This window comes from Lontra canadensis, unplaced genomic scaffold, assembly GCF_010015895.1.
Source record: "Lontra canadensis isolate GAN:19392208 unplaced genomic scaffold, GSC_riverotter_1.0 scaffold1, whole genome shotgun sequence".
In the NCBI taxonomy this organism is placed as follows: Eukaryota; Metazoa; Chordata; class Mammalia; order Carnivora; family Mustelidae; genus Lontra; species Lontra canadensis.
The window spans coordinates 97,154,213-97,176,962 of NW_022630995.1; the positions used below are offsets into that span (position 1 = coordinate 97,154,213).

General features: G+C 41.1%; 1 protein-coding gene across 2 annotated transcripts in view; it reads left to right on the top strand.

Annotated features, from left to right (window-relative positions):
- The first annotated feature begins 2,350 nt into the window (after positions 1 to 2,350).
- ELOVL6 (ELOVL fatty acid elongase 6) overlaps positions 2,351 to 22,750 on the top strand; it is a 122,694-nt gene continuing 102,294 nt past the window's right edge. The window contains exons 1-2 of one of the 2 annotated variants that reach the window (XM_032859843.1): positions 2,351 to 2,480; positions 2,640 to 2,760. In XM_032859843.1, the coding sequence (XP_032715734.1) occupies positions 2,672 to 2,760 (89 nt within the window). In that variant the 5' untranslated portion in view covers positions 2,351 to 2,480; positions 2,640 to 2,671. Of the gene's footprint in view, positions 2,481 to 2,584; positions 2,761 to 22,750 lie in introns of those variants that run through there. The other variant, XM_032859848.1, reaches the window with a different exon arrangement.

Here is a 22,750-nt window from a genome sequence, read left to right on the forward strand (position 1 = left end):
GAGCACGGGAAGGGGGGAGGGTCAGAGGGAAAAGCAGACTCCCTGCTGAGTAGGTGGCCCTATGTGGGGCTTGATCCCAGCACCCAGAGATCATGACCTGAGGGGAAAGCAGACTCAACCCACTGAGCTACCCAGGCACCCCAGGGAGAGACAGTCTTAAGCAGACTCTGCTAAGCCCAGAGTCTGCTGGAGGGCTGGATCTCATGATCCTAGGATCACTACCAGAGCTGAAACCAATAGTCCAAGGTTTAACTGACTGTGCCTTCCTGATTAATTTTCATTTTAGTGCTTCACTCTGCGTGAAATTGTCTTCCCCTCTGGAATGTGAGCTCAAAAAGAACAAGAGCCCTATCTCTTTTCTTCACCAAGACCCAAGATCTCAGATGAACACAGGCTTAAGGAATATCTGGTGAAGAAATGGGTAGAGGGTAAATGGGTTTAAAATGACCACATAGGCAGCCAAATTGCTTTCAGGATAGTCACGTGTTTTTATTGCCACTAGCAGTGCCTCAATACCCTTGGAAGCAGTTAGTACTGCTAAGCAGTTACCATTTTTTGTAAATGTCCACTTTAAAGGTCAAAAATAGAGGCCTATCTCCCGTTTCAGAGTAATTTTCTTTAGACGCTGTTAAGAACAAATCAGATATTTTAATATAACCTCATATCCATCTTCGAAAAATAAACAGACAATAACAACCATTATTTGAGTGAGAAACATAGTAAATGAGAATGTTTCATATTTGTTTCAAATTGGTGTGATGACTCCTAAGGGCATTGAATTTGAAAATCAAATCTTTTTAAGACTAAAGACTTATCCTTCCAATATACAGTAAAACATTTGCTGGAATTTGATTCCTTTCTCACTTCCCTCACCTCTTTCATCTATTTAATCATCTTACAAATATTTATTGATTGCTCACAGGCCCAGGTACTATAGAAAATCTTTCTCTCTCATCAGACCACACCCATCTTCTAAATCAATATCACCAAGTCTTCAGGCCTGCGCTTTATTTTTAAATTTATTCTGACTTGTACTGCAGAAGTATCCAGAATGATAACCCTTAAATGGAGAGACAAGGAAAGTCTATACATGAAATCTTTGGGAGGATCGTCTCAAAAATTACTTGTTAATCATCAACCAATCTAGCCCGTTGATTTAAGTAATATTGTACTGGATTTTAAAAACCCTTTCTTTAATTTCTTATTATAATTTCCTCCTTTACAGAGATATTTCTCCCAGTTCCCACTTTTCAGTGGTTTCTGGTAACCTAACTTTGAATGAAAATATCCTCTACTAGGACTACAGGTAAGGTGGGGGAAAGAGCACCCGAGGAAGGGAATTTTCTTCTTGGTCCTAATGTCCACCTAATTTTTAAAGCATAAGTTCTTGTTTCTAGTTTAAGCTTACAATTACATCCATAGATTAATTATTAGATACCTCCATGTCTCCTATACCTCATTTTTCTGAACATGTGGGTAGTGAGTGGAGGGAGGGCCCCAGTAGAAAATCCTTTTCCTTCTGAGAATTTAGAGGGGTATAAACAGAAGCTGAGTTTAGGACACTGCTATGAGACTGGGGGTTCAGTAGGGGTCAACATTACATTTAGCCTTCTCCTCAACACAATTCTCTTCCACCTACCCGTGAAATATATAAAACGAAATTTCTCATGCATATAAATAAAGTTTTTGCATTGGACCAGTTGGTCCAGTTCTCCTACCTGCTAACTTCCTTCCCCCCTCCTTTGTCTCAGTTCGTTATCTCTACCTCTCCCTGTACCCAAACCCTCCACCTAGCCTCTCTCCCTCTTCAGACTACTGGTTGCTCTTCACTTTCCAAGTCCTCAACCCCACCATCCCCAGCTCGCGAATGGTTGAGGAGCTCTGGGGGCTGCCAGGCCCCAGGTTTGCCATAGTCGAAGCCATCGCTCTGGGGTGGGGGACCCCGAGAGTACGGCGGGGGCAGGGGCAAGGAGGTGGAAAGCGCGTTCCTCTCACGGGTAATCTCAGCACAAATTTGCCTGGAGCTCTCCCAGCGAAAGAGCTGGCAGGGTTTACTATTTCTTTATCGCCTACTAGCCAAGCTTGCAGGTCGCGCGCCTAAGGGCCGCTCCTGGTAAGCCGAAACCACATTCAAAAGCAAGGCTAGGCTGCCCACGAGGTTGGGATTGGGGATTGTGAATGACCTCGAGGCCATTTCCTCCTTCTCGGCGCCCTTCCTCCACTCCCCTAGTCACCTTCGCGTCAGCAAAACTGCCCTTCGGGGCGAGAGGTCTCGCTCGCTCTCTCTCTCTCTCTCTCTCTCGCAAAGGGTTAATTTTCCGATCGCACGAGGGGGAGGAGATTTCCCCGTAGACAAGTAAAAAGGGTGATGGACAAACGTGCGGGCACTAAGACCGCAAGGCATTCATTTCCTCCGACGGTGGATGCGGACGCCGGGAGGAGGAGAGCCGCGGAGCGAGGAGCTGGGAGCCGTGGCACAGGCAATGCTCGACCCTGGATGTAGCTGAGAGAGGCTGGGAAAGGCCGGCCCCCGGAGATCCAGCGGAGAGGGGAAGACCTCGGGGGGGGGGGGGGGGGGGGAAAACAGACAGGAGAGCACTCGAAATCAAGCGCTTTACAGATTATTTTATTTTGTGTAGAGAACACGTAGCGACTCCGAAGATCAGCCCCAATGAACATGTCAGTGTTGACTTTACAAGAATATGAATTCGAAAAGCAGTTCAACGAGAATGAAGCCATCCAGTGGATGCAGGAAAACTGGTAGGTGATGCTTTCGCGTGACACTCTTCCCGGGAGCCCTGCGCGTCTTCCCGGTGCGCCTTAATGTCGGTGTTTTCTGTCTGGGGCGTGAATGGGGCGATGAATCGCCGGCAGCAGAGAGCTGGTCGTTGAGTTCCCGGGTCCCCCGGGTGCAGGAACCACCCGGGCTGCATGAAGCGCGTGGGTCTGTGAGTGTCCCTGTGTGAACCGTGGCTACACATACATCTTTACCATAGATTATATAACATAGAACATACATGAGTGTACAGAGTAGATGTCTGCGCTACACGGAAGGCGGGAGAGATGCCCCAGTCCAGACTCTGCACCTGAGCTACCTTCTGGTTTTCATCTAGATTTGGGTTTTCTCTCTTGGCCTCCTGCAAGCTGAGTGTGAAAGGCAGTGGAGGAAGGACCCAGGCTCCTGCTCCGTTTAACCCTCTCCCGCCGGCGCTCTCTGGTCCTCGCCCTCTCCCCATCCCTCATGTCCTTCCTTTCTCCTTGCAGCCCTCCTACTTCACTGCCCTACTCTCTGCAGCTCCCCGGCCGGATTTCTCCTTTCCTGAACCCCTCTCTCCACGCGGATCCCTTTCCGGTTTCATTAAGAGGCGGGGGCGGTGGGGGGAGGGGACAATGAAAACAGTAATAAAAATGAATGAACCCGAGCGAGTGGAGCCACGCCATTATTAAGTTTCTGTTTTACGGGAACGCCTTTTGGACCCACTCAGTTCTAATTCAGTAGGAAGCTGTTGATTGGAGTTGAGACACGGATTAAAAACCCCTCGGTCCGCAGAGTCCTTGGGGGCTCTTCCCCAGACACACTTCTAATAGGGAAAGAGTCTTGCTTGTTTAGTGTGTTCCCTCCGCCAGTCCTTTTGAAAAATCCCTGTGTGGGAGGAGATCCTGTGTCACCTTGCAATATTTAACAGGGGAGGGTGTGCTCATCTCGCTTCTTCCTTGTAGACCGAGGTGCTGGGGCAGACATTCCGGTCCTCTCCTTGAGTCCGGGTCTGGCGATCAGTAAAGTGCACGCTCAACAACCCCGGAGCTGGGCTGCGGCCTGCAGCCTCCCGGGGGCTGGATGGGAGGGTTAGGCTGAGGGGCTCTACGGCGCCAAGGGATCCCGCCCGCCGCCGCGTGCGCGAGTGCGCGTGCCCCGCGGCGTCACGACCTGCCTTCCCTCCCCCCTCTCATCAATGGGAAACCAAAGACGCGGGCACGCCGCGGGCCGGGGCTGGCTGGTGCAGTAGGAGGGGGTGCCGCGGGCCGCAGCCGGTGGAGGGAGGTTCAACTTCCTTTCCTCCGGTCCCCGGTTGCGACCCGCCCGGGGAGTCTTGGCTGCGGTGCCTGCCTCCTCCCGCTCAGCCCGCCCGCCCGAGGCCCGCTGGCCAGTTGCGGCTGCAGCAGGGCCGAGCCCGCCCCCTGCGAGGGGCGCGCCGGCTGGGCCCGGCCCGTTGGGGGCGGGTGTGGAGGGCTCGGCGCACTCACACCCGCTATGGCTGGGCTGGGGACTGCACTGGGTGCGGGGCGTGAGGGGGCCCGAAGGCCGCGTCTGGCCGGAGCCGGAAGCTGGCAGGGGGACACGATCCGCTCCGAAGCCCTGGTAGTGCGGCGAGCACTTGGGGCGTGGGGCTGAGGCCCCTCCTGGGTGGACGAGCGCCGAGGGTGGGTCCGAAAGGTGGTGGTACACCTTCTCGAGGCTGGATCCCGTAGGAGTGCAGACACTGAAAGGCCTTTGGCGCTTGGGGAGGCGACCCCTCTCCGCCCATGCGGCCTGTGGACCTTCTCCGGAGGCACTTCCTCCCGCGTAGAGGGTGGTGCTGAAGGCGGGGCGGGGGCGGGGGCGCTCGGAGCTGCGAGGAGGGCCCACTGTGCGGCGGGGTCTTCTCTGCAGCTGTTTGTCATGTTCTCTGGCCACAACACTCGAGCCCATCGAGTCTCCCTTGTCTCCAACTTGCTGCACCTTTACTGAGCCTGCCTTTCTGGAACCGGCGTCCCCTCGCCGTGGCTACCCCCATTCATGGTTGGCCAGCCACCCCTTGCACCACCAAGGTCCATAGGTCCATATTTATGGGTTGCCTTTTCTCTGAGTCCAGGTAACCATTTCCAGCTTCTTTTATCCATTCACTCAACAAGCACACAATGAGACAGGTTACAGCCCTCATTGGGACTGAAAATGGCCAAAATGTGCCCCAAAGTTATTTTCTCCTGTTGAGCTCTCACCACTGGTTTCCTTCTAGCTCTTTACGAACCGTTCTTCTGGCAACATCTTTCCTGGCTTTTTACTCATATATATGAATATTTACATGTCTGCCGGTGCCTCCTTCCTACCAGACCATCAGCTCTTTAGGGCATGGTTCTTGTCTCATTCGGAGCACGTTGAAGGCGCTTTGTACGTGGCAGATGCTGGGGGAGATTCTTATCCAGTGAGTTAAAATGATTACTGGTGCCCATTTTATTGCCAGCACTACCTGTTAATACCCGAACTTTAGCATATTTGGCTTCCCCCTGCGTTTGAATACTATATCATAGTCACCTACTGGGATTTTTCCCTTCCTTTTTCTTTGTGGACCCTATTTTTTTAGCTTGCCTTTTGCAGTCAAAAAGCCTTTCAGGCTGTTACTCTTTCTTTGCATGTCTTCCTGACCTTAATTGTCTTGCTTTCTCCTTTTTATGGGGGGTGGGGGTGCATTTCTCCCAATATCCTGGGGGTCCAGTTTTCTAAACCTCCCAGACCCCACCCCCAAATCCCAAAAGCACAGAGTCTTGACTAAGGTGTGTAAGAAAACGACTCCCCCCCCCCCCCTTGTTAACAGGAGTAGGGAGCTCCATAACCCAGGCTTAGACCACCCCTGGGGGCAGGGGAAGTTTAGGAAACCAAAGCCTTACCTGTTCAAAATGGTTTGAAATAGCTTCTGGGGGAAAAACAAAATGCTGTGAAGCATCTACTGTCATTTGAGAATCATTTGCACTTGTCCTTAAAAATGTCTTAGATATGACTTCAAAAAAAGCTTGTTAATTTAGAAAATTAAAACTCCTCTCTCAAAGATGAGCTCATTTTGAAGAATTGTGAGAAAGGCCAGGAGTGCTGTTTTGTCAGTATGCTGTCTGTCCTACTTTGCATTATTTAAGAGGATCTTAAATAAGCGTAGTTTATTAAACATATCCTATAATCCATATTCATTACCTTATTAAATATTAATGTTAAGGCCCCCTTATTTTGGAGTGGTATTTGTATAAACACTACAGTGTTCTACTGTGGCAAGCTTATCAGGTTTATTGCTGCCTTAACAAATGATTAATCCTATACTCATTGTTCTAAACACAGGATAAGTACTAGAGACCTTTTTAATTTTCTGTCAAATAGTTGCATGTATAATAGAGCAGCAATTGAAATGCAAAGCAATAAATATATTTCCTTGGAGAATCATCCTGAGACCTCATCTTGAAACTACACGGCAAGTTAAAAAATATCTCCGGTAACGTTATCCAATACACACGACTTTGTTAGATGAGGTAGAGGTAGAGGAAAATGCATACATGCCCAGTAGCATTTTTGACTGCCAGTTCTACACTGAAAATCTCTGTCTGCGATTTCACAACATTGAAAAGAAAGGCATTTTGTCCTTTAATGAGATGTCTCGCCTTTACCTGTTATTTTCACCAATAGCTGATTTAATTTATAAGTGCTGCTAGCAAGGAAGCGAAATCACGTAGTGACTGGTAAGGCAAGGCGACATAAAACTCATTGAGTGAGAAGGGCAGCCCGGCTCTGCCTTCTCTTTCAGCAGCCTGCCAGGTTTGTGCTAACAGCGGTGGATGCTAGTTAGTCGCTCCAGTTGTAATTGTCTGACCAATGATGATTATCTTCTGATGTCGGCTGACACGGTGTTCACCAATAGGAAAACAGGAGGCCTGTGCTGACTGCTGTAACATTATGGCTGTGAGGTGACGTCATCACAGGGCTTGCCTAGAACCTCATGAGGCCCTCCCCCACTCCTCTCTGGCATCCTTCACATATGCAGCCTTTCAATGCTTTGTATATTTTTCTGACTTTCTCCACTCCTCCCACCGAGGTATTGGTTATAAAGGTTTAATTGTTTACATTTTGTGTTCTGTATTTTAGGGTCTACAAGCTAGTGTAGGATTTTTTAAGATTAAATACTACCCAAGGAAATCTTGGGATCCTCAAATTTGTTTTGACTAAGAAAAAAAATGGAAGAAACACTATTTAAAAGGAAGTGTACATTGTTATATGGGAGGCTCAGAAAGTAACATGATATATAATTTCTGTATTAAAGGAACACATATATGAACATATATGAACATATATGAGCCTTAGTATTTTACTCAAAATAGAGCATCATAAGGCATGTCAAACTTTTAAAATGCAGGCAAATTATTAAGTTGTTGTTTATCCTGTAGTGACAATTGTTCTGCATCGATCCCTAAAATCCTTGTGATCTGCTATATTCGTTTATAGAAAAAATGGCTGGAGAATAGTGCAATCTGCTCTCATAAAACAGGAAAGACCAGAGTCTCATTTAATCTGTGCTACTATAGCAAATACAAATTTGGTCAGCTATCTAGAAAAATACTATGTCCATATAATACTCATGTTTCTTGCCACCTTGGGGAATCACAGTTCATATTAGTCTTAGGATTGAAAAGTCCTAAGTGAGGAATTTAGCATGTCATTCAATAAGCTTTAGAGAGCGCTGGGATATCGGTGTAATAGCACTAGGTTAAGAATGCGAAGACTGAGAAAAGGTACAGAGAAGAAAAATACAATCTATGTTATGGTGTTAGAAAATAATGAAGTGTGTGGGAGGTCTGATCTGAACTTTTATGTATCTTTTTAAAAATTATGTATTTTCACGCAGTCCTTGGTACTTTAGGATTCCAGGGATGATGGAAATTATTTTATGATCATATTATCCATCCCTATATTTGCATTAGTTATAAATAATAGCATGTGATGCTAAAATTTTTACATAGGGCCTTTTGTTAAATTGAAGGTTGAGTTTTGTGAATAAGGCTTGTTGCTTGTTGCTTTTAATGTTAGGTGATGATAATTCTAAAGGTATCAGGATCACATTGTCAGATGTGATCTAAGACCTCTCCAGATCTGAGAGTTATTTTGCATACTTCTTGAAAGAAGATTCTTTCAAGTTAAACAGTGGAAATGTTGTGGGGTGGGAGGTGAGGGATGGAGACTTAGAAATACTTAGGAGGGCATAAAATACTCATCTAGTCAGTCTTTAGCTGATGAAGCAAAAAGAAGGAGTGTGACACTATTCAGTTAATTCAAGAATTCTATTCAGTTAATTCAAGAATTCATCTTTGCTTCAGTGATCTGGATATTTTAGGTCCGAGTATTTTTTTTTTTTGAGGATACTTAAAATATGGTTCATAATAGATAACTGATATCCTCTTTCTATTTTTATTTGCATTTATTCTGTGCAGAATTTACTCCTGGGCCATGAGTTTTTGTTTCTTCAGTTTCTTCTGAGATATCTTTTTATTCTTTGTAAGCTCTTCTGGTTTAGGAATAATCAGCTCTTTTTCAGTAAGGAAATCTCGGTGTGGCAAGGAGAGCTCACATATGGATTAATCCAACCACGAGCCTTCTAAGTTCTTCGCTCTTCAATGCATCTTGGGGGCTTAGTTCACCTGGATGTGCTCAGTGACCAGAGAATCGACATCTAAACCCTTAAGTTCAGCATTACTCTCTGAATTCAGCACTCTTCTGGGACCACCGACCCTGTGTCCAGCCCCACTGTTTGGCACACCTACTTGGGTGCCTGGGCACACCTACCAACTTCACCATGATAGCGACGGAATGGCATTTACTGCTTCTGCAAAGTGATATCTTTCAGATACTTGGTGGCTTTTTGGATATGCATACCCTCATTGGCCTGGGCAGTTACATATATGTTCCTAAAGTGAGTACACAGATCTGAACCTCTTGATTTGCATGATTTTGTAGGGTTTTTGGGATGAAGCATTTTCAGAGGTCACGTCAGGCCTCTTAGGGGAAGAAGTGGGGTGGTGCAAGCATTTTCTGAAATGAATTATCTAAAAATTGACTCAATGATCCACTTGATGTTTCATGTAAGGACAGAGGTGAGCTGGACTGGCCTTCATTATAAGAGCCACAAACTTTGCCTTAGTTCTTTACCTTTACCTGTTCTATCTTCTAGTCCCTACCTTCAAATCTTCCTGCTCCCGTTTACTTTCCACTTACCTTTGTTAAAAGAGCACAGGCATTTAGTAGAAAAATTACCTATGTATACCACAGACACATTTCTATTGATAACCCTAGAAAACTTGAATGAAAATATAACATGGCTTTATTGGAATATTAAGGTTCATAACTTTATCTGTATCAGATTATACAAACAGGCTGGTACAAATGTGTAACTTTTGGCCTAGTTATTCGCAGAACTTAAGTAGCATCCTTAATTATATCTAACTTCTGATCATTTTATTTTAGAAATAGATTCGTTCTTTTTTAAAAAATTATTGTTCTAGAGTCAAAAATGAATTTGTACTTTTAAGCTTGTTGAATGAAAACCATTGCACAACATTGGGTCCATGTAAGTCATCAAGGTTCAAGCTTCTGTGTTTATCATGATTCATTTAGATACTGAGCACTCAACATTTTTAGTCTTAAGGTTCTTTACCCTAGTATGTTGGAATGACAAATACTTTTAGGAAAAACTTCTGTTTAATTGGTTACTTGCTGTGAACTTTTTGCAATTTAACTTTAAAGCTTGTCTGCCCCCTCTCCTCCAAATGTACAAGTGAAAAAGATTTACACTTCCCTTTGCTGAGATGAATAAGACATACTGATTACAAGGAATTTTGCTGGATGGATAATTTGCTAATTTTTCTAATAATTTTATTTCCTCCAGATTTTCATATTTTGGTAGTTTTCTTTCTAAAAATTTTATAACTAATTGCAGTACGGTTAAGGGAATATCACTGACAGAATGTCTTTTAGGCTGGGGGATCTCAACTGTTTTTATTTAGGTATATGATCACATATATTTTTTTAAATTTTATTTATTTGATAGGCAGAGATCACAAGTAGGCAGAGGCAGGCAGAGAGAGAGGAAGGAAAGCAGGCTCCCTGCTGAGCAGAGAGCCCGATGTGGGACTCGATCCCAGGACCCTGAGATCATGACCTGAGCGGAAGGCAGAGGCTTTAACCCACTGAGCCACCCAGGCACCCTATGATCACATATTTTAAATGAAATAGGTGTAACCCCCCCTTTCTTAAAGATAAATTTCAAATGTTTTAGCCCAACCTTTAACTTTATTAACACCCATCCTTGGAGCTAGTGTTTTGTTTTGTTTTGTTTTTTTAATTGATCCTTTGAGTTCTGGGGCTGAATTTTTGAATTGACTTTTGAATTCATTAACTCTTAATGGACAGTATACATCATTCTTTGAAGATTATGAAAAAACCCATGAAATGCATGTTACATATTTTTGTTAGGAGAGGTACAGGCATTTACCTAGAAAAGTACACACATACACATAAGGACGTTAAAGTGACTTTCAAAAAATGAAAACTGATACCCTATTATAGACCATGTCTTTTCTATTTCTTGCTATTTAAAGAGCACGTTGCTGAACTGGACATACTTCTAAAATTTGCAAAAGAGGTCCCAATTTACTTGCTTTTTGTCAATTTTTTTAAAAGTTGGCTCCATGCCCAGTATGGAGCCCAACACGTGGCTTCAGCCCATGACCCTAAGATCAAGACCCCAACTGACTGAGCCACCCAGGTGCCCCTTGACTTTTATCAATGTTTTTTAAAACAAAGTTAAATAATGATTTTAAGATTTTATTTTATTATTTTTTTTTTATTTGACAGAGAGAGAGCACAAGCAGGGGTAACGGCAGTCAAAAGGAGAGGGAGAGGGGGAAGCAGAAGCAGGCTCCCCGCTGAGCCGGGAGCTCAATGCAGAGCTCCATCTCAGGACCCTGGAATCATGACCTGAGCCGGAGGCAGATGCTTAACCAACTGAGCCACCCAGGTGCCCCAATAATTTGATTTTAATAAATATTTTAAAACCACAAAAATTGAATATTTAATTAATTTGTTCGATCCTGATCAGTACTTGGATTTTTCCCGATTATTAATAAATTTTAAAAATCTTCAAAATAGTTAATAATGGCTGAAACCTTCAAGTTTTGGGTTTTTTTGTTTTGTTTTGTTTTACTTTTTGTCTCGTAGGCCCAGTTATTCCTTCTATTCAAAAGCTGGTGTTAATAAAATGTGAACGCTTTTAGGATACTAGGCCCACTCTCACTGGGGTAATTGACTCATTTGGGTATAGTGAGTTCAGTGGAGTTGAATGTTTTGAAGTTGAGAATTTTATGATCTTGTTTTAGGAGGCACAGTGGGGAAATAGGAGCTAGTTGAAAAGGTTTACTCCCAAAACTTTTTTTTTTTTTTTTTAATTAAATGTGTGAGATTTCTAGTAAAGTCTTTGGGTGCATTAAACATTTAAAAGCTGGACTAGTAGTGGTTATCATTACAATAAAAGGGAAGGAAGCTTAGTAAAGGTACTGTAAATATCAATGTCTATAGTTTCCTCTCAATTTTATGACTTCTTGGCAGACTTAATTTAAAGATCTTTAAAAGTAGGGTAGATTTTCTTTATTTTAGAGTAATGATACTAATAGTTGGTACATAATTGTTTACTGATGGCAGGCATTCTTTTTTATTTTTATTTTTTAAGATTTTATGTATTTATTTGAGAGAGAGCACGAGCAGGGCGAGAGGTGGAAGGAGAGGGAGAAGCAGACTCTCCGCTGAACTGGGAGCCTGTGGCAGGGCTCAATCCCAGAATCCCAGGATCATGACCTGAGTGGGATGCTTAACCCACTGAGCCACCCAGGTGCCCTGCAGGCATTCTCTTAAAATGCTTACATGTGTTAACTGTTACATCCTCCCAATCACCCTTCGATATATTATGTTTTTTGATTTCTTAGGACAGGAAATGAGGCTCAGTGTGGTTACACAAGTTGGGATTTGCAGGTAGGGACTAAAAATGGAGGAATGGGCTCCAGGCCAGACAAAGAATTTGTCACTGAGGCCTCGATCATCCCCTCATTTGAATAGGAATAAATACTCAATAAACAGTGCACTTGGTCACTTGAAGCACTGTAAACACAGAAGGAAATTGTGGTTTTAGTCAAGGATCTCCCAAGTGCCTCTAAAAAATTTTTCCTAAGGGATCCTGAACACGGCAGGCCAGGGTCACTATGAAAAACACCTCTAAATGTTGTAGTGAACATTAAACTAGATAGATACATAAGTATCTAAATTAAATGATTAAATGATTAAAAATGATTAAAACGATTAAAATGATTAAATGCCTTAATCATTAAGAAGTATTTCCTGAATAGTGTGTGTTCATCTATCAACACTTTTAGGAGTGGGGAAAGCCATGTCACCTTTAATGTTGCTTCTGTCATAAACAATTCCAGTTTTGCCACAAGCAAACAACAGATTGGGAACCTTTTGTATAAAGCATGCTTTCTGTCTGCTTCTCTTCCACGAGCCTCATACATTCAGCTTGGTTCTAGACTCCAGGAATTTGTTTCCACCTGGCGCTGACTATACCCTTTCCTCCAGGCAGGTTTTAGTAGCTAGGGTAAATAGCCACCCACTGTTGCCAGAAGGAAAAAAAAAAAGATGTGTGGGTCGGGGATGTCCCTGTTCTTTGAGGTGTGTTCCTGCAGTGTGAAGAATTAAAATGTACTTATACTTGTTTTGTTCATGAGTTTTAAGTCCTTGATCTCGTTCTATAGAAAGAAATACTGTAGGAAAAAGACATGAAAGCATTAGAAAACATAAAGATGTGGGAAATAAAACATCTTTCTTATCCAGCGGCATCCACTGTTCTTTTGCCACATTTCCTTCAGCCTTGTTTCCAAGGTTTTGATATACTTTAGATCATTCAGTGCAAACTGTTGATAGATTGAGTTCTTTATTGCATGCCGGGACTGCAATGGGCACTTTACATTTAATATATCATCTCATTACAATTCTTATGTTACATATTTCCCTCTTTACATTATCAACATACCGCTAAAACCTCTCCATAAGTGTATTTTCCATATATGTTATTGTTTGGTATTGTTTGGACTCAAAATTAATTTAGGTAACTATTGCCTACTGTTGAAATGTTAAGCGCCTAAGATTTTGCTATTAGAACTAGTCCTCTGATTATCTTTGCATATTAATTTTTTAACTTATCTGATATTTTCCTTTGTATAAATATGAACTGTAATGCAGGGGAATTACCTCTTTTTAAGGTTTATGATATCTACGGCTTGGCTGATGTGTAGAAAAGTGGAACCAGTTTGCACTCCAGCAAGGAAGGACAGTTTTCATGTCCTTCTTAGCCCTGAAGATGATAACATTTTAAAAATCTTTGATAAGTTCATGTACAATAGGATATCTCATTGCTTTAATTTATATTTATTTGTTTTGTAGTAAGATCCAGACAATTTACTTGGGTGTATTTTCCACTTGCTTTTATAAGTTCTCTCTACTGGGCCTTTCCTAGTTAGCTATTATTTTCTTACACTTGGAATATATTAAGGATATTCACTTTTGTCCAGCATGACAACTTTGTCGTGAATAATTTCTTCTCTAGAGTGACTTCTGGCAACTAGTTTAATATATGAAATAGAAAAGTATTTTTCATCACCCTCTAAATTAAGGAAAACAACTCTGCTTCTCTCCCTATAAATAACCTGTAAGGCAACAGCCCCAGGGAAGAAGGGAAAGAGGGGAGAAAGCCTGGAGACTGGGCTTCAGTGTGGAGGGAGAATGAGAGACCCCTTGGACTTCCTACACATTTTTAGACTCTCTTATTTGCATTTATTTTTCAGTTTTCCACAGGTGTGGTGATGAGTGTGCGCTGTGGTATTCTAGCATGGTGGTTAAACCATGGTATTAAACACTTGGACTCTGGAGTCCAAGTTGGTATTAAACACTTGGACTCTGGAGACAGTGTGTCTGGGTTCAAGTCCTGGTTGAACCACATAGCAGCTGAGTGACCATCTCTCTAGCAGATGAATTAGCACCTCTGCTTCAGTTCCCTCATCTTTAAATAGAGAGATGATAATAATAGTATTGGGGATGTTAATGAGGGAATCTACATTAGCAGGTTGTGAGAATTATTAGACAATTTATTACACATTAAGTCCTTAGAACAGTGTCCAGGATCGTATATAATTTTTATTATACCTTTAGTGTTGTCTGCGCATAGACTCTATGGCATCAAAAGAAAAAGGGAGGAATCATAATTAAATTCTGGTAGAACTGAGGTCACCCCAAGTGGCTATGCAGTCAGTTCTCCAAATATGACAAAAAGGCCCATTACCCAGGGGCCACTACCAAGGGATAGGCACTGAGGGAAAAAAACAAGAAAAAGAAAAAAATCTGACATCGACTTTGCCATCAAGAAACCTATAATTTGAACGAGCCCAGCAAGAGAATATATTGTTAATAAAAATGTGATTTTTAAAAAAGTATGGGGGGGCCAACTCTACCATGAACATTTGGAACATTTTCAAAAAATCTATGCTTTATCTTCCATCACAACGTAACGAACAGTGTGAAATCAAGGCAGGCTGGGAATAGATGCTGACTACTAATTTATTTCCTATAAAACACCTGAGATTATCTCATTTAATAATTTATTCAACAAGAGTATGATAGTGTCTCTATTGTGTTACACACACTGAAGGTAAAATCACTATATCCATAAGTGAAATTATAGTGGCTGAAAATTTTGGAGTTATAAACTCCCAAGTTTGGGCTTCAAGTAAGTCTTTGGTCACTGCTCAAAGATATCTATCTATCTATCTATCTAATTTCAATGAAAGAAGCATGGCTGTTTGATTTCTTAGTGAAGTAAAATAAGGGAGGATTACATGTCAGTTTTCTCTTATGTTCCGGAATCTCAGTGAGCTCATGGTGGAGAAACTGAAGGGGAGTCCTTTAAGGTTCCCAGTTTTCTCGTTCTTGAGACAAGGAGTTCCATTAGGGGTCCTCAGGGTATGGGGGAGCTTTTCGTCCATGTGCTTATTCCTTCCTCTCTTAGCTCCTGTTGAAGGAGTCATCAAGGGTACATGTCCGCCTGTTGACCCTCAAGCTAGACCTGGCATTTGCAGGATCATCATTCCCTCCCTTGTTTGAGATGTGTGTTCTTCCCATTGTTCCCATACCACAAGCCACTTCAAGGATGCAGCCTTGAGAGAGTCATGTTTAGGGAGACCATCTGGACTATATACACAACTGAACCCCGTGAAGGCCTTTGTACCAACTCTTAAGATTCCAGCAGGCAGGGGCAGAGATCTGCCTGTCTTGCAGCCTCTGAAGACCAACCTCATATGTAAATTCCCTTGCTTTTTAAAACGGCCACGTACCAGTCTGGAGTGATCTGCCTCTTTCTTCAGGCTCCAGGCACAAGGGACCAGTTTTGAATTTCACCTGGAGGACTCCTGAGGTTACCAACCAACAGCTCCCCATCCAGGCCTGGAGTTCGCATGGCAGTGGGCAACTTGCACCTCTGTTTGTGATGACAGCAGAGGGGAAGTGTGCTGTGCTCTTAGAGATATCTTATAACTGATTTCTAAGATAATAAATACGTAAGTTGTAAGTGGACTGTCCCCTTGGCCCCTATCAACTGTAGAGAAATTCTTCTTTCAGACCTAATGTTGTAGATACTTGGAATTTGTAGATACTTGGAACAGTAGCAGTTAAATGTGGAAAATGACCCAAAGGTCCAGAAAATGAAGAAATTTAAAATTTTTTTTCTGAGGTCAAATTTGAGAAACATTTATTTGTCAGAGCGATTATACTGTGCTTTCTCTTATTGTCCTGTAGGTAGGAATTTTCATGAAGTGTAGAAATTCTGCTCTGATGAAAAATGGCCCCATGAAGGACTATAACACTTAGTATTGACATGAAATTAGGAGATGACTAAGGTCTAGGAACATTGTGATGCTTAATCAGAAAACCCAGACAGTTTCATGGAATTTTCTAGATTATAGGAATGTGCTTCAAACTTTCTGCTCACATCCTCCTAAAAGACGTTTCAAAAGCTATGTACTGTCTGACACATTTGAAATTTTTCATTATAAGCTGAATTAACTTCTTAACAGTTAGAATAAATAAATGAGGATTAGCTAGTTAAAACAAATATTTTATGATGTGCTACTTTATTGAATAATACACAGTGAATCTGAATTTACATAAACATTTTATCAATGCTTTTATTTCATCGATGGCTCCAAAAAACATGACACATTCCACAATAAAAGAATCAATGGCATTAACCTATAGGGCTTCTGTTCTGAGAATTCAGAACATCTCAGTGTTCACGATGTAAAAGGCTCTAAACAGAAGGGGAAAAAATGAAGATTATCTTTCTGCCTCATCATTGATCATTTTTACTTTGGGGGGCTAGAAGGAAAGACCTAGGCAAGCTATCAAGTTTTGGGTTTTTTTGTTTTTTTTTTTAAGATTGTATTTATTTATTTGAGAGAGGGAGAGAGAGCACAAGCAGGGGGAGGGGCAGAGGGAGAGGGAGAAGCAGACTCCCCTCGAGCGGTGAACCTGATGTGGGACTCGATCCCAGGACCGTGAGATCATGACCCGAGCTGAAGGCAGATGCTTAACTGACTGAGCCACTCAGGCACCTGGCTATCAAGTATCTTAAACTATGTTTTTTTGACTGCAGAGAAGATTATAGATAGAATTTCCAAATGTTTGTTAGGACTAGTTTTCTAACAGGTAAAGCGATTTCTTTTTAACTTGGTCACCTATTGTCAGAACCTGAGGATGTTCTAGAGAAGCCTCCTTCAGTCCATTCCACTGGGGGTGGCTCTGACTGTTGAAGGCTGTTATACATATTGACCTGAAAGTTGAGTATCCCTGTCATTCCTCCATTAGTCCTTATGCTGACTCTACCTGTATTTAATTCCCCCTTCCAAATGACCATTTTGTATGCATTTGAAAATTGCTATTATGCCCTCTGTAGGTTTTCTTTTTCTTTCTTTCTTTCTTTCTTTCTTTCTTTCTTTCTTTCTTTCTTTCTTTCTTTCTTTCTTTCTTAAAGATTTTATTTACTTATTTATCTGAGAGAGAGCATGAGAGGTGGAGGGTCAGAGGGAGAAGCAGACTCCCTACTGAGCAGGGAGCCCTATATGGGACTTGATCCTGGAACGTTGGGATCATAACCCAAGCCGAAGGCAGTTTCTTAACCAACTGAGCCACACAGGCACCCTGTAGTCTTTCTTTTTTAAGCCATTTCTCGTGTATTATTTGCAGCCCACTGATAATCTACATGGACACTTCTGAAAAACAAAAAATTTGGACTCCCATGCTTTTGGTTTGGACAATTCAATGTGACCGACTAGGAAAGTGCTAATCAATTTTTTTAAGCTTGGTACATATATATTAAAATGAGCAAGTCTGTATTAAAGAATAGCGGTGGGGGAGGAGAGAATTATAATTTTAATCTACCGGTAGGTCGGCCATGTGGTCCTTTGGAACATTACAAAGCTCTTATTGTACATATGACATTCTGGAAATTTTAAGGACTCTAAGAGAACCTCAAGGGTTATCTTGAGTTGTAGTGATTTTCAATTACTGCTCATGCATTCACATTTGCAGAAATCCTCTTTTGAACTTGTGCGTTCTGATTGCTGACACTGTTTGTGGTGACATCATTTTGATTGGTACTTAGTTTTTTGCAATTACTGAGTTCTTTTTCTACTGATGAGGGTAGTTTGGGGTTTAAAAAAAAAAAAAAAATCAAGAACCATGTTGTGTCCCTGATCCTTCAACAGATATTTTGGCCAGACTCAGTTAGAGGAGATGGTTTCTCTTCAGAGTACACGAGCAAGCTTCGTATCGGAGATTGAGAATGAGTATGTTCATATGAGTATGGAGGTGCCCAGGTACAATGAAAGGTATTCCCAGGTAATTGTTACTGGGAGTACTGCTTGATGATGCTGATTCCATCCGACATTCTTTGGGTTTGTCTTCACAGGCCATTGATTTCACAAACTGAACTTCTTCCAACTTGCTCAACTTCCTTTGTTGTCTGCTTCAGGGCAGCATACCAAGACCTTCGTGATCTGGCTCTCAGGTCATTTCTCTTGGCTCAGGGCCATTATCACTGCTCTCCTTCCGTCTCCCATTCTACCTTTTGTCTCCTCACTCACTTTCCTCCCTCTATTGTCTTCCTAGTCTTTCAGCAGAAGTCAGATCCCATCCTGTCACGCCTGCCCTACAAACCCCACTGTCTATATGACTAGTCCACATTGTTTTGGTTGTTCTGAAAGGCCATTTAAAACCTGGCTCCAAGGCCCCTTCCTAGTGTTACCTATGGCAGTAGCCCTCATCCCTGGCTATCTATTCAAATGCAAATTAAAATCCCTTTTCCTCCCCACCCATCAAAATCCACTGGGTCTTCCCTTGTGGTTTGCAGGAACTTGACTCATAACTGGGTGAGTATTTTTTTCTTCTAGCTTTGAAATCAGTGCCTGTCACCGAATTTGGCATATAGTTGTACACTGTGTGTGTTAAACAGATGAATGTGTATTTGTATGGATACTCAAGCCTGTTCATTCACTTTCAAATATATCTGATTTATTATCCAGTACACTTTATATTGTCCTTAAGTGAATCATGGGACACTGTCCAGTGTCTTATTGAAACAGTAAAAAAAAAAAAAAAAAATCTTCTAATTTTATTTTTAAGAGGAAAGGGTATTAATTTATCATGACTAATTTTTAGTGAAACTGTGCTAATTGTTGGGGATTATTAGATCTTTTCTAGGCACTCAAGCCATCTACTCCAATCAGAAAGAAGTTAAAAGACTTACCTACAATGAGGGATGGGTAGGACTGTATGCACAAGGAACAAAGATCAGGAAGAAAATAATACTCAAATGGTAAAAGATAGTTGTATCAAGAGGTTACTTGTCCTTTTGCTTTTCTAGTTTTCTATAGTCTTTTTTATGTTATACCCTGAGTATGAATGGGTGGTATGATTATGCATGTGGTCTTACTTTTCCATTTTTTTGCATTAACTATAACATATTTACTGTTTTTATAGTAGAAGTTTCATTTACAATGGTGTATTTAGTATCAGGTAACATACTTCTTTTTAAACTAATGCATTTTTAAATAAACATTAAAAAAGCAACATGGTTAAACAGAAACACAGTTTGTGGACATTGAATTGCACAATCTTCCTTCCAGTAACTACACTTTCTCAGATTAAGGTAGACATGAGCCATACTAATGATGTCACAAAAAATTTCCTTCACTTTCTCCAATTATAAATTACACAGTTTGCTTATTTTTTAGTAGGGAGGCGTTATCCATCTTTAAGTGGGTGCAGGAGGGGACAGAGATAAAGGACATTAATTTGACTTTAACATTACAACTTTTATGCTTTGGCTTCCAGAAAATATCTAATAGGGCAAAGTTTCCCCAAGGACAATAGTCCTCTAATCTAATAGAGATATAAGATTAAACATAAACCTGTCCCTAGAAAGAAAAAAATGAATAGGATAATTGGCTCAGGGACCTTGTGGCCCCTTGGAACAGATGCTGTACACATACCTGGAATTCATCATTAACAAGTACTTCCAGAATTGCAGAATGCCTGGAAGATCGTATCTCATTCAGAAGAGCTGGAAGGATTTTGTTTCTTTCTGGAATGAAGGCTGAGTCCAGAGGCCATGCTGTGTGGTTCCCCAGAACCTGGTGTGTCTTAATCTGGTGTGAAGTCCCGGGTAGGAGGTTAAGAAGAGTGTGACAGAGCTTTTTAACAGGAGGACTGCTTTGCAGAGATTTTATCAACCTTGGGCATTACTTTGAACTCTTGCTTCTTCTGGACTTCATCTTAGAAAAAGATGGGGGGTTGCCATTTGAATACAGGAAGAGTAGTATTTTGTTTTGTTTTCATGTTACCAGTGTTTAGAGAGACCTGCCATTCCATATTAGTCTTTTCCTCTCCATTGTCTCAGCCAGCAAACAAAAGGGCACAGGAGAAAGGAAAGGGGAGTTGGAAGAGAGTGGTTCCAAATCATATGGGATACAGTTTTTAAATGTCTCTGTAAATGATCTGATCTTTTGGTTCTATCATTTCTGTAAATTTAGAAAAAGTTCGCTCTTAAGCTATAGACAACTTAAGTATTCTTTCTGGATGCAAAGGATTGGTAGAAATACCCTAGAGAAGCAAAAAAGAATATTAAGTACTAAGGAAAATATTGTATAATTACTATGTTTCAGGTTTTTTAGACTTGATTATTTTTAAGAGCGTTATTTCCTCAAAAGATATTTTTTTCTGGAAGTAAATTTAAATATTTAATCTATTAAACATTTGTGACTTTCTTTTCGTCACCTAAGACAAAAATGTGTATTTATCTCCTTTCAGGTAATTTTTTTTTAAAGGAAGTTTTCTGCTGCTATAGACATTTTTTTTTAAATTTTGAAAACCACCCCCAAATAAAGCATACATAGTTTCATATTCTAGAGCAATGTGCTTATATCAGCCTAGTATCAAAATTACAATTAACTAACCATAAAATGTTCTCACTAGCACAATCTCTGGGGATACTGTAGGTGCAGTTCCTGCCAGGAGAGAGTAAGAGCTATATGATTCTATTTGACTTTTTAAAACATTAAAATAAAATTTTTCACATTATAAACTTTTTTTAAAGATTTATTTATTTATTTATTTGACACAAAGGGAGAGCTCAAGTAGGCAGAGTGGCAGGCAAAGGGAGAGAGAGAAACAGGTTCCCCAGTGAGTAGGGAGCCTGATGTGGAACTCCATCCCAAGACCCTGGAATCATGACCTGAGCCAAGGGCAGACACTTAACCAACTGAGCCACCCATGAGCCCCTCACGTTATAAACTTTTGATAAACTTAAACATTCGGGGGTGCCTGGGTGGCTCAGTGGGTTAAAGCCTCTGCCTTCCGCTCAGGTCATGATCCCAGGGTCCTGGGATCAAGTCCCACACCGGGCTCTCTGCTCAGTGGGGAGCCTGCTTCCTCCTCTCTCTCTCTCTGCCTGCCTCTCTGCCTACTTGTGATCTCTGTCAAATAAAAAATAAATAAATAAATAACGTAAACATTCAGACAAATTTTCACATACTATAAATGCATATAAATATTCACATTAATTTTGAAAATAAGCTTCAATTTTAATGCTGTCTAATATGAACATTGTGGTGATTTAAAAAGTAAACCTCTACTAATTACTGGGCTTTTTTTTTTTTAATCAAACGAATGTTGATGGTAATATCTTATTTAGTTCTGCTGTGACAATAAGAAGTGGTCAGTGCATTGTAACTGGTGGCTGGGCTCAGATGGTAGATGTTATTTCATGTGAGTAATTTCGGGCAAACCAGACAGTTGTTTTTCTGAACTGGCATTGCCTGGATGAAATAATACTCACAGTGGAAAACTACATGAAACAAACTAAAAAAAAAAAAAAAAAAAAAGGATTACCATGTTTTTGAGAATTCTCTCATGGCTAAAGATGAGTATGGTTGGCCTCAGAGATCTAAGAGTTCATCATCTGACTAAACTTTTCCATGGAGAATATTTCTTCCCCACAAAGCATTTGGTGTCCAGAGCTCCCTTCTTTCTCAGAGATGCTGGAGGGATGGATGAGGTGTCGGGATTCAGAAGCTGGTAAATTGTGCTTGTCCTTTGTTCCCACAGTGGAAGACAGAAAATGACAAAACATGGTGCAACTGGATGCTCCTTCCAGAATTAAATTTCCCTTAGTGGAAAGAATACATAAGTTCTTTTTTCTGTTTATAGTTTCTCCTATGTAGATGGGCTGTAATAGATTAAAGCTGTTTTTCCTTAGGTAGCTACAGTGTAACAGTTCTGTCTTTTTTATATGCCAAGTCTAGGATATTTGGAATATAGTAGCTTTCCCAAATATTCTATAAATTATATTTTCATTGATCCGGGGCCATACCATCAATAGCTTGCCATTTGTCTTTAGTAGATGAAATTGTTTTTCTTCTTCTTTTATTTTTTTAAAGATCCTATTTATTTACTTGAGAGAGACCATGAGAGAGAAAGAGAGGGAGTACAAGCGGGGGGGAGACAAGAGGCAAGAGTACAAGCAAGAGGGAAAACGAGAAGCAGGCTCCCCGCTGAGCAGGGAGCCCCATGGAGGGCTCCATCCCAAAACCCTGGGATCATGACCTGAGCTGAAGGCAGATGCTTAACCGACTGAGCCACCCAGGTGCCCCTTAAAGTGTTTTTCATGTGAAAATGAGCAGTAACACTCTTGTTTTCTCATGAGTTCAGCTGAGTTTAAAGGTTTACTATTTCTACCATCCTTCCTGAAATTGATGTATATGTTGTTCTGCTTTATCAATGAAATTTTATGCACACAGAGGCCTAGAATTATGGAGATATACTTATAATCTTTATTTTTTTTCCTAGTGATTTTACTTATGTAGAGAATATTAGGATTTATTTTGATAATGCAAAGAAATATTTTTAAAAGCAGTAAACTTCATTCACTTGTAGTTTCTTCTTTCAATGGATAGACCTGGAGTAAGTAAGTTTTAAATAACACTTAGAAAATTTAGGAAACCACAAATAAGCAAAAATAAGAAAATAAAATGTTACCTTGACATAAACACTAACATTTTGGTGCAAATCTTCTTAAAATTCTTTCTTTCCATCAGTCCATTTCTGTTTTTCTTCTTAACAAAAATAGTATCAGAGTTCATGCCATATTTTTCTATACCTGACTTTTTTCCCCCTTAATATAGGATGGACATTATTTCATATTGTCAAATACTTCCCTTACCTAATTGTATTTGAGAGAATTATGTTTCTTTATTGTGATATTCCACTTAACATGTGAAAAGCTTGAGGAGACACGTCACTCTTTTTAATCAG